The sequence below is a fragment of the Drosophila suzukii genome, chromosome X (assembly GCF_043229965.1).
Source record: "Drosophila suzukii chromosome X, CBGP_Dsuzu_IsoJpt1.0, whole genome shotgun sequence".
Lineage (NCBI taxonomy): Eukaryota > Metazoa > Arthropoda > Insecta > Diptera > Drosophilidae > Drosophila > Drosophila suzukii.
The window spans coordinates 840,472-853,448 of record NC_092084.1 but is presented as its reverse complement, the minus strand read 5'-3'; the positions used below and the strand labels follow the sequence as shown (position 1 = coordinate 853,448).

General features: G+C 41.0%; 2 protein-coding genes across 12 annotated transcripts in view; one reads left to right on the top strand and one right to left on the bottom strand.

Annotated features, from left to right (window-relative positions):
• The window catches only part of LOC108015157 (uncharacterized), a 176,348-nt gene that overhangs the window by 128,516 nt on the left and 34,855 nt on the right, over positions 1-12,977 (top strand). The window lies entirely within an intron of this gene.
• Positions 5,430-6,158, bottom strand: LOC139353431 (uncharacterized). The gene is made up of 2 exons (XM_070997613.1): positions 5,869-6,158; positions 5,430-5,809 (listed from the first exon to the last, which is right to left on the bottom strand). Exons 1-2 carry the CDS (start codon positions 5,967-5,969, stop codon positions 5,512-5,514), a joined length of 399 nt encoding a protein of 132 aa, XP_070853714.1. The 5' UTR covers positions 5,970-6,158; the 3' UTR covers positions 5,430-5,511.

The window sequence follows — 12,977 nt, the reverse complement described above, 5'->3', positions numbered from 1 at the left end:
TAACGAGGATTTTTGGCAGTTGAATAAAAAACGAGGGCCAGCCAGCCAAATGGGAAGTGCAGTCTCGGAATGAAATTCCAAATTAGAAACTAAAGTGGAATGTTGTTAAGTGAATTTTAATTTGCCATTAACACATGTGGGGGGAAGTATTCCAGTATTTCAGCATTTCAGCACCGGATGTGTTCTGTAAAAGGGAAAAAGGGTTGAAAAAGGCGAAACAAAAGGCGACACAGGCACAGGCAAACTTGCGACAAAGTTTGTGCTGAAAACAAAACGAGGGGGAATGTAACAGCCTGGCTTTTCCAGCCACAACAACAACGTAAAGTTAAAAAATAATAAAAAAGCCCGAAGGAGGAGCAAGGGGGAACGAACAACCCTTCGTTTGTCATGATATATTAGCAACAAGCTGGTAAAAATTGGAGTTAGCCAAAGCAAACGAACCGGCAAGTGGGATGGGATTTTAGGCAGATACGGATTATGTTCAGCGCTGAGCAGGGATATCATTTACCAGGCAAGTTGGAGCGGCAACGAGAGCACTTCACGATTCACTTGTGCGTCCCTCAAAGGAGACAAAGAGGAGGATCGTAGAGGTATAACATGTACCTTTAAACGGGAGAGATGAGATTTTCCAAGAAGAATTAAACTTTAAAACAAGATTTATTTTAGAAATTTAATATGATTATGTATCATTTAAGAAACTGATCATACCTTGTCAACAGAGATAAAGTTGGGTAGCGTAAATGTAGACAGTATACCTTTAAACAGGACTGTTTTTAACGGTATAACATCAGAAATCAAAGTTTTTCCAAGCAGAAGTAAACTTTATAAAGTGATTTATTTTCCAAATTAAATTTGTAACATTGGAAAGTATATATCTTTTTAGAAGCAGATCGTACCCTGCCATACCTTATAAATAAATTAGTTTTAGAAACAGATTCGATTTTTCTTTTTGTCTTTTCTGCCTCACGCTTTTGAATGACCACTCATAACTTAATGAATTTATCCCTTGCCTTATCGTGCCAAGAGATAAGTGATCGATCAAAATCTTTTTCACCTGGGTTTCCCTGCCGGTGGCACATGGCGTATGAGTGACATTCAGCCAGCACTTTTTTGGGGGCAAGTCAGCAGAAGTTTTTGCTTTGGTTCATTCTGGGGATTGGGGTGTCGCTTGTTACCTGTTAAATTTATGGCAGGAGCTGTCGATATGTGCCTGTGTGCGTCCCGCTTTTCCCCATTTTCCCCGCTTTTCTCTTGCTTATTTCCATCCATTCTTTTGCCTGCTCCCTGGCGCCTTTCTGTTTTTCTGCTTTTCCTTTTTGTTCCTTGCCTTGAAATATGACAGAGCAGGAAAAGGACATGGTAAAGGGGCGGTGGGTGGGTCTGGGCTGGGCCGGGGGAAAAAGGGGCGGGGCAGTGGCAAGTTATGGGCTACACATGTTGCTGTCTAATGTTGTTGTTTATATGCCATTGTGCCGTTGCTGGAATGTGTAAGAAAGAAAATTGTTTTTGAAATGGCTAACAAGCTATTAGCAAACAAACAAAGGCAAAATGATGATGATGAGAGGGGTTTGTTGGCGCTTAGGGAGTGAGCCTGCTGGATTAGAGATTTTCCCTACCGCTTTTTTTTTGCTGGTGTTTTGTTTTTTTGCGGGTGGAAAGTGACACTTAAGCGATTCATGCTCCTGTTTCTGCTCCCTGTTCAGTTCTCCATCAATCAGAGCTTGTTTTTGTTCCATATGAACGAGGAAAAAGCAATGATTTATGAAAGAACTATCGAACGCAAGGCTAAATAAATTCAAGCCAAACAAAGGCACAACTCCTCAGGGCGGCACAGCAATCGAGTGGTGATGATCTCATAAATCAGAACGATTCTCGGCTCTTAGAAGTGGGCAATTTTTGGAAGATATCTAGAAAAATACACGTGCAGCTGAGATTTTAATTAAAAGTAAACAAGACACTAAGCAAGAAAGTAAACATGCATCTTATGAAAATTTTAAATTAAAATTTAATTTAACTAAAGTTACCATTAACCTTTCTTTTCATATTTTTTTGTATCCTTTAATTTTATGTTCTTTTTTTAAAGAAGGAATATATTTTTGTAACATTTGCTGTGCCAACAAAAAGTGTATTTGTATACACACACATGGCTAGTAAAAGTAAATTAGGACTTGAACTGGGCTCCATTACTGTTTTTTTTACTCTACGTACAGGGATGTCGGAAATAAAAGGCAGTATTAATATTTTTTTATGAAACTGACCCCTTGACCTTTTGATACCTTTTTCCCACATAAGCTTTCAATATATTTCACCCCACTTCTTCCCTCCCATTTTCGCAGAATTTTAAATTGGGGGCGACAATGGGAGCAGAAGAAGGGCCCAACAAATGACAACCCAAATTATTTTGACACTATTACCGAAAGAGCTCGCTGTGAGGAACAACGGTGGAGTGTTGGAGGTGTGGGTGGAACAACAGTCGCACCCCATGAACAAAAGCTGACAAAACTCAAGTGGGGGCTATAGAAGGGCTATGTACTCGTATAGGCAGGGCCCAGACACCCAGACATCCAGACGTAGCAACATATTGTGTCGTGTTTGTTGCAGGCAGGAAAAGATGGAGACAGAGAGTGTCGAGGGGCAAGGAGACGAGTCCAACTGTCTGCCTGTCGGTGCCCCCTCCGTTTTCTATGCCACCCCCTGCCCGTCCTGTCTGGACTTCCCTACGTGCGAGAATGGGGCTGGAAAATGCGAAAAACCGAAGGGGAAATCCGATGAAAACTTGGTGGGTACCACCAGCACAGGAGCTCGCGAGTTCTACTGCAAATTGCCAGTTAAAATTTTGCTGACATGTCAGTAGCAAACGTCAAACGCACCATGGGAATAGAAATGGGAATGAGAATGGGACCGAGACCTCTGAAAGGGAGCTACAGAGAGAGGGCACGATGGGAATAGAAAGACAGGATGGAAGGGGCGAGGGAGAAAGAACGACACTCGATGGAGACAAGTGTCAAGTGGAGTTTTACGAGATTTGTTTCGTTTTTGTTTAGCCTCGTTTAACGGGTGTCGCCATCGATGAGTGTTGAAATTTTGAGGCGAAACAATTGTTTTATCGATCGATTGTCTATCGATAAGTGAAAAGTGGAATTGATAAACAAGGTTTATGGGAGGAAACTCAATTAAAGATGTGGTTAAAGTTCCAGCAATTAAGATTGTTTGTATTGTTAGAAATGTTTACCTTGGTCCTTCGAAGACTACAAGATATTTGTTGTTTAATTATGTTGTTATTTTAATCGATCGGTTGTCTATCGATAAGTGGAACTGATAGTTTTTTCGTTAGTATAGGTATACGATTTTACACAACTCAACGAGTCTTGCCAAATGATATAATATCTAAAGTTGAACTGACAAATTGATTAATTTCTGCAAAAACATCAACATTCCAACCATCATTATATAAAAACAACTTTAGACAATACAAATATTTATATATCAAATAATCCGTGCCGGCTTATTAAATATACATTTTGTGCAAAATGCCAAAAATTATTTTGGAAAACCATGGAATATTTGGCTGCATATAGTAATTATAATGTATGCACAAAACGCGACAAATTGTGGAGTTCAACCGCGAGGTAAGTCCATTTAAACCAGGGCCAAGAAACGACCTTCGATTGCCAAACGCTGGATAAATATTTACTCACAGCCCTGCTTGATCGAAGCCAAATTGAAAACCAAACATTGAAATCCACTCGTTCACTCATTCAGGCATTCAGTCAGTCAGTCAGTCAGTCAGTCAGTCAGTCATTCAGTCAATGAGCCAAGGGCATCGTTTAATAAACTTTGAGCGTGTCGAAAAACGTGGAACGAAACTAAACTGCATTTCAATGTGGGTGAAGATAATAATAATGTTGACTGTGCGAAGATAATAATAACGATGGTTATACGGAGGATGGTGTGTATAGTGACCCCTCGACAGAAAGAGCTCTTCAAGTATGCAGAGCACCACGTGTGCGTCCAGTAAAACTGAAAGCAAGAAACGAAAAAGCTGAAACCTAAAGTTAAGTGTGATAAAATGTCATTGAAATGTCAGTTCAATGAGGTGGGTGAGATGGCCTTAGAGCGGGTAGAACTGACAGAGTGATCACTTGACTTTGGTCGCTCCGGTTATGACAGATTTATGGGGCTCTGCCAATGAATTGTGGGCATTTTGCTGCACTTGCAATATAAATTTGTGTGTAAGCGGACGAAATGGAGGGAAAATCTGCCATGGAATTGCTATTTCCAAGGACCAATTTTTTTACAGCAAATGTGCATATTTTCAAGTAATTTTGGCATATTTTAAGTATCAATTTTATGACCACACAAAATATATGCCCCATCTGGTTATACAACCAGCTATTCTTAAATATATTTCACATTATATAACAAAAAGGCTCAAACCCTATAATATTAAAGTAAAAATGTATCTCCTTATTTCCAAGTAATGTATTTATAAATCACATAACTTTCAAGTATTGGTTCAGATCAACCCTCCGTCAAATCCCCAGCTAATTATCCTCACTCACGCGCTGCGAAAAATCTGAAAAATTCCACGTCAACATGGAACATGTCTCCGATTCCGATTCCAATTGCCAATTGTCAACCCTCGTCTTGACAGACTTTTTCCCTATTAGCTATCAGCTATCAGCTCGCCTTCTGTTTTCCCCGGCTTTTCCCAATTTCCCTTTGCCCTTTCCCAACCCAACCCTCAACACATCGCATCCCATCCCTTTTCCCCTATTTGCCAACTGGAGTGGCTTTGTTTTTATTGTCGCCTGTCGCCTTACAATTGATACATTGATAAATGATGTTGCCGACACTCGGCACTCGACGCCCAACGCTAATTTTGTGTGACAAACAGTTACATGTCAATCCTCCTGTTTCCTCCTTGCGACTCGGCTCCTTGAGCAGCTCCCTAGCGAGTCCTTGGTCCTTGAACGGCGTGGGGACTTCCCGGTTTCCCGGAGTGCCCCCTAATACCTTTTGTGGTCCGTTGGTTTGGGTTGTTTTGTGCAGCATGTGTCGTTTGGATTATGTTATCCGGTGAGTTTAGCCAGGTTTTGGATTGAAGCGTAATCAAATCATATTAATGAGCGAACATCATAATACACACTCCAATCATCATTTATTATTATAATCCTAGAAATTATCTAAGGGTATTTGTAGTTTCGTTGGCTAAATAAAATAAAATCCTTTGGTTCGAAGTGTCCCACGCACTTAATGACGGCTTGTCATGCGATATCCTTGTAATATACACAAGAAACTGGGTCCCCCTATTCCCACTTTCCTTTCGAAACTTATGGTAGTTCGTGGGGAAATCAAGCAGTCCTAGCAATTACAAATCTATAGGGAGACAAATCCAAAGAAAGCTAGAAGATGATGTTTAAGCATCGAATTTATTTGGGGATCATGGACTAGAATGGAACCCGAAATGGCAGCTGCTTTTTGTTCTCCCACTATTCCTATTTTTCCCTCTCAGCGATTCCGGCTAAGATCAAGATCCGGCGCGGAGGCGGAAACGGAGACGGAGGTCCTTTGCAAATGTCCCGTCCTGAATAGATCCTGCAGCATGGCCAGAACCTGCATGTGGCGGTGGAGCTCCTCGGGCATCCCGGCTTCCTCCAGATCCGGTGGCACATGGACGAAGCGGGCCAAGTGGCGAATGTGCTCCCGGATTGATTTGTGCCACGAAGACTGCTCCAAGGGATCGTAGGGCTCTCTCTGTCCGCCACTCTGAGGCGCCGGCACCAATGACAACTGGTTGTGACCTCTCCTGCGGGCGGACGAAGCTCCGAAAAAGCCCTCGATCCTTCCAATTTATGCAGATCTTACCTGGTCAGGACTAGCCGCTTCAGAGGTCCCAAGGCAGCGCCCACGAGCAGCAGCAGAATGGATAGACCCAGGCAAATTCCGTACAGCAGGATGGCGGACATCTTGACTTTGGGACTGCGAAATTTTGGTGGTGGATGAGGGTGGACTAGAATGGAGGGGACGAGGACGTGGTGGAGGCGCAGGGACACGGAAAATTTGGATACTACAATCTGGCGATCACACCCGGAATTCGGAAGAGTGCTTAGATTTTATATTATGTACAAACTTGCCTTGTCAACGTCAAATTGAAAGAAACAATGCCAGAATTGTTTTAAGTTTTGAAGTTGGCCAAGTCACGATCTCAGCAGGTGCTCATCATTCAGCTCATTAATAAACCTTTATATATGTATGATTCATACGGTATACGGGTTTCAATTGAATTCTATAGGCTTTATAGTGTCACATTTTCATGAGGATTAACGTAGTTATAATAAATGATAATACCAATTGTAAAGGGTAAAACCTAGTCTAAATGCTGATTTTTAAAAGCTATGTCTAATTACTGTGCATAATTTCTGGAGGTCGCTCATCCGCGAAATATGTTCGGTGATTATGCCAGCCTGCGGCCATATCCACTGGGCGACCAGTCTGACCGATCGCGATCGGAGCGATCGTATATACAAATTTAAAGATAACGATGATGAGCCGCACTTCTGGCCAAAAATTACGAACATAGCCACCCGGAAGTGGGCGGACTGGCCGATTATTTGATAATTTTCATGGTTAGTTTGAGCGCTTTCCGCCAGAGTGAACCTTCGGAGGATTACCATCGCATCGAGCGGAGAGCACTGATTACTCATATTTATTTGTGCCGGCTATTTATATTCATGTTTATATTTATGGCCGTGTCGGTTATTGAATCCAACAATCCGACGTCCAACTCCCCACGCAGTCCAAGTTTTCTGCCGGAGATTATTCATTATTTTCGTATATATTTTGTCAGCTTTTTTCAACGTTGATTTTTTCCCTGCCATTGTTAATTGCGTTAAGCCCAAGTCAATTATCGAATGTTGGGGGGAACGAGGGGAGCTGCTGCTGTTCACAATTTTAATTTTAATTCCCTCGATTCGTTTGATGTAAATAGTTTTTGCAGCCGCCTCGATGAATAGATGGATGATCGATGAATAAGCGGGGGGAGTAGTAAAGCCGAAGGAGGTCGTAGCAGCTGACATCATGCGAGAACGTGAAGTTGGACCAGCCAAGCGATGTCTATATAAGGTCGGGAACGAAACCCAAAGTCATTGTACAAGTTGGGAAATTATTTGTAAGTAGAAAAATATGGAGAATATTTTCAAGAGAAGTTAGGTGTTATACAGAATGTTCAAACCCGAAAAACAGCCGAATACCGTTGTTGAAAGCTAGGTCAAAAAATACAAGAGTTTATTAATACGAAATGTAAGAGGACACCTTGATGCAATTAAAAATGGAAGACAACTTCTTTTTTTTTGGATAAGCAAATAATAAGTGACGATATAGATTTGGATAATGAAAACTCGCAAAGAAGACTAGAGAAACTCCCAAGAATAGATCATGGAACCGGCCAGAATCCGTAATCCGAGTTCAAAGAGCGATCGCTGCGACCCCGAGCGGAGGCAAAGTACAAATCCGAGATCCCAAGTGCGGGGCTGAAAGATGGAGATAAAAACTTAAGCGCTTTCAATGCCCCCGCCCCAGGCATCAACCTCAAATCAACTCACAAATCTCAGGCGAGTTTTTCTGAGTTTCTTGAACCCTCGCAAGCGGAAGTGGCAGCACTTATGACTCACATATCTGATGGATACACAGATACCCAGCCTCCAGGTGTGCTTGTTGTAGAGAGCTTCGAGTGGAGCCCACAAAAAATATCAATTTGATATTTTATTCTGATAAAGTAACTAATAAAAATATTAATTTAAATATCTATAGACCTGGAAACACCCCATTTAAATTAATGAACCATGCAGTAATTCGACTACTCCCACATCTGGGCACCCCACCCCGCTTAAGGAATGCCTCGAGAACGCATAGGAATGTGGATCCGAATCCGAATCCGAGTCCCAATTGAATGATGTGTAGTGTACATGTCATAAATTCATTTTCGATGGCGCCCACGCCTGCGAAAAGTCGGGGAGTTTAAGGGGCGAGATGAGTGACAATCGCATTTAGATGTCAGAAGAAACTATTTTTAATTTCACACCTCGCTGTGATTTACGAGGGCAGGGAAATAATAATGCTGCTAGAGAGAGGACAGAACTTCGACCCCAAGAGTGGGAGCACTTTAAATCTGGAAAATGATTCACGGCTGGGCCCGAAGTGGTTGGAAAATACACGAAATTAATTGTAATCCCTGTTTTCGGCTGCGGATTTGCTTTCACCGCTTTAAGAACATTTATCAAGATAGAATATTTATCTTTAGAAATACCAATCCCAGAACTTGACCTATAGAAACACGATTGTGCAAGCTAATTTAATTCTGGATGCAGTCTTTGTAAATCACAAGTTTGTGGCAAAGAGGAAATTTTCTTTCCCACGCTTTTCGAAATAATGCACTCCCAATTTTGATTCAGCAGATTTATTCCGTTGAAAAAGCTGATTCGCCCTGAAGTCTGTGATCACAGTACACTCACTCTGTAATGCACCGCAGCATCCTATTTTCTTGCCAATTAAATTTCTTTGACCCATTTCCCGGGGCAACTCGGTGGAAAAGCGGAAAAGTGCAAATGGCTGGGGATCGTAGGAATGTAATGTGTGCCACTGGAGCCGCCTGCCTTTGAGAACTCAAACAAAACATCCTCGCTGCCGCTGCTTCCTGTTGTCCTGTGTTGTCTGCAAATGAAAATGAAAATGGAATTAAGCACACAAGCTTCACAGAATGGCATAAGTACTCACAGTGCCGTATATTTATATATATCTTTATATATAAATACATCTCCTTTTTTGAGCACTTAAAGATACAACACAAGCACTGGAGGTGGAGAAAATGAGGGGAAATCAGAGGAGGAACACAAAAAGTTCAAGTATCCCAAAAGTGCTCGTTCTTTGGAATGAAAGGGGGAATGTTTAGGAGATAGAGTGGCACTTTTGCACCGAGTGCAACTGAGCGGGATTCAGTTGCATCCCCAATCCCCAGTCCAAAGCCAAATCCCCTCGTCTGAAGTCAAGTCAACTGAAATGTGGCGTTTATATTGTTAAGTTTCTAACTACCATCGCCCCTCGTTGCCCTCACTCCATTCGGAATTGTTCAGCAATGTTTGTTACCATAAATAACTGTTAAAATTTATTAGCCCTGCGTTGAGGGTCTTCTTCTCACAGGATATCTTCTTCGCCCTCTCCGATACGGCTTCATTTCCAGTTGAACTGGAATTTTCAGTTGCAAGTTCGAGTAAGTTTCGTGATGGTTATGGTTAATAACCAAAACATAGTCATGGAACCTGGCTTTTTTAAGTAGGTCTCCTAACTTCTGTTATAGTTCTCCGAAGAATACTTTATTTTAGAAATAGCCCTTTTAAGAACTCGATATCAGTTTTCTCAAGTGATTCTTTATTTATCGCATCAGTAAACATTTATTAAGATCCACTGCATAGCGCCTCTTGATCCTCATTAAATAGTTTACTTCCCCTAGTCCGATTTTTCTGATTAATCGGGCTCATATGGCGCTCGAATCGGCCGATGGGATGATAATGACGATGAGGAATGGGCATCTGGCATATTGTTGTTTGTGGTGCTGCAGATTTTGCGTGCCGACAGGACCTTAATCATCTCGCTAGCCATCCCCTTCCGCCCCTTTGAGTCCGTCCCTGCGTTCTCTGTCAGTCAGCGAATGTGTTTTGAATTATTGCGCTGTAAATTCAAAAAGGATGATGATGCTCCCCCTGCGCAGCTCAAGTGAAAAAAGATGGCAAAACAAAGGGATATTGTGACAAGGATTTATTAGTGTGGAGAACGAGGGGTGCTGCTGCTGCAGCAGGACCATTGTCCATTGTCTTTTCGTACCCGGGGTGGGTTTTTAGCAGGCCGAGGACCTTCCACCAGGGGCTGAGGGTCGTGTCAAAGTGCAATTATTGCTCATTGCAACAATCTGCTGCTTCTTAAGGGCCGCCCTAAAGTTCCTCATCCGGGAAATCGGATCTTGGCACCCAATTAGTCAGGTATTAGGTTACCACCTACCTACCTTCACCTTTTCCGCCTACTTGAACCCCCTTTGAACGCCTTTCGACCAGAGAGGCGAAAAAGGAGCAAACTTTCGACCAATTTACTTAATGGCTTTGGTTATAAGCAGGACACGGCTAGTAGTGCTAAGAACGATCTCTTTAGCCGAGAATAATGGCCAAAATCTGCTGCTGCGAAAAGTTTTATTGCAATTGCCAAATTAATTTGCCTGCCAGAACTTTGCACAGGCTGAAAGAAGGAGAGGCAAAAATAGCGGCAGCAGCCCCACAAATGTGCGTTCATTAATTTAATTTTTCATTAAAGAAAAGCAAACGCCGCAGGGGCCGAATGAAAAGTGTCATAAGACCGCCTCTTAAAAAAAACCAAAAAAAAAAGGGGAGCAGCAAAAATTTATATTTGACCATAAACAAAAGGCCGCACGAACAGCATTCAAATTATTCGAAGCGGAAAAAGGGAAAAGGTGGGCAAATGACGGAGAGGTATCACCTTTTATTTTAATATTTCAGTCATTAAAAATCGTTTCACAGCAGCAGCAGCCGGCGACTCGAGTGTTTCGGCTTCAAGTAGGATTTCGATATTCCGTTTTTGGGCTGATGGCCACACAAAAGCGGCCCAAAAATGAAGCAAAAATCTATTCAGACCAATGGAAACAAATCGTTGCACCTAAGCAATTTCAACAAAAGCAATAACCTTTAACGCTGCAAGAAAAAAGGAAATACAGAAAAGACGCTCGAAGATGGGAATACTGTGGGATACTTTATATTTATAAATCAATCAAAATGATATAATAAAATCAACTTCTAAATAATTTTTAAATGAACAGCATAGTTAGGAAGATTTTGAAATGAAAGGAAAATTTCCGCATATGTTACTGATAGAAAAATATAATTGTAATGTTCTCTAAAGGACTTACCTGAAAGGTATTTTTCCCATCGGGCACTCCAACCAAAAATAAATAGGAGCAACAAAAAGTAACGTCAAACAATTAGGTCTAAACGTTTTTATAACACCGTACCATAGGCGGGCGCCAAAGGGGGCGTGTCGGAACTGAAAACTGGGGTCCCCAAAAATCTAGAGCGTAGATTGGGTGGGGTCTTCAGATTAATGACAGCGCAATTTTTACGATTGTTGGCCAAGTTTTGTTCGAATAAAGTTCCTCCGCCCGATGAGTTTTCTTCACGTGCTTTTCCGCGCTTTTCCACTGTTCCGCCCCGCGGGCATTCCATTCGTTTCCCTTTCACGAAATTTATGAAATTTTACCTTTCGGCCAAGCAATTTGCTCCATTTACATTCTTTATTAGCCACCGCAGTTTACCAAGAGTTTCCCGAGGGCGAGGGAGAAAAATTGTTTGAAAAGAATTTGCGCAAGGAACAGGGGAAATACGGACGGAAACGGAACAAAGTTTCCCATTCATGTTTGGCTTTGTTTGGTGCGGGTAAAAACGAATAAAGAAAATAAAAACATGTACAAATTTTCACATTTCTAGCTAAGACAGTGGAAATGGAACGGGAATATATGGAAATAAAACAAAAATGTATAGGTTATCTAAAAAAAAAAAGTTGGAGGAAGTGAAATTAATGAAACGAAAACAATGCAATCATAAAATGATTGTAGATTAAATGCAGAAGTGCATAAATACGTTGCAAACTTGGAATTTTGGAAGTAGAACAGAAAACAATGGGAATGTTGACAGTATATATGCAAATATAACTTTTAAGTTTAACATGAAGAAAAATAATATGAATTATTTATTGACCAAACCGCGGATTGTAAGAGAAATTAATAATACTTTTTATGAATTCAAATTAAATATTTTAAAGGTTCAAGTAAACAAAGTGAATGGAAACAAGTCCAAACAATGCTTCAACTTTTTTAATGCAATTAAATAATGACTGCAGGTTAAATGCAGCAAAATGTAAATATGTTGCAACAGGGAATGCGATGAAATTTAATAAAAGTACCTAATTAAAGAAAAAATTTGATTAAGCGCAAATATGAGAAAATGCAAGGAAATAATTAATTGAACAAAAAGCGGAATCAAGGGAATAAAGCGAAATGGGTTAAAACCACATTTGTTTCCACCAAAACTCGATAGAGCTTACCTTGTCACTTCGTTGACATTTTTGGTCCAAAGTTGCTAGGCAACGTAATTTCCAACCCATTTTTCCCTACCTTCACTCATATTTCACAGAGACAGGGGAATTTAATAAATTCATCATCTTTCATTTAGTCTGCTACACTGTCCAAAAAAAGAACAAGAAGTGAGGAGTGGAAATCATAAAAAAACCAGACAACGTGGCCATGAGGAGTTACCAAAAAAAAGAAGGAAAAAGAAGACACACAAAAACGAAGGAAAAAGAGCGAAAAAATACAAAATCGTGACTGTCATTTCAACGAAGCGAAGTTATTTTTCATGACAAAGCAGCCGAAGAGGAAAACTCCTCCGACTCATTTTCCGACATTTGGAGGGGGAGGAAAAGGAGGCATTCCAGCGTTAAAATACCTTTTACTGGCACATTACCCCCCTCTATTTTTTGGCCTGCCCCCGAGTGAAAACCAAAATGCAGTCGACTTCGCTGCGTTTTTCATGAAATTATTACGACTTTGGAAATGGGGTCGTACAAAATGTCGTTACGTTGGCGGAACAAAGTTATATAGCCCCTGCTGCTGTCCAGAGAGCTCGTTTTAGTTTATTGTTGAAAATTTCTTTATTGCATCTGCAAAAAATGTTTGAAAATGGTTTGAAAGCGGGAAATTGAGCCACAGAAACAAATTAAGCGAAAGGTATCTCTATTTGTGCTACTATCCCTATATGGCTCATTGGGGAAATGATCCTCAAGGGTTCCGGGGAAGATGTGTAAACCTTTAATACTTGGTTGATTTTCGAGCTTTTATAACCCAATCAGAGATTGATTTTATT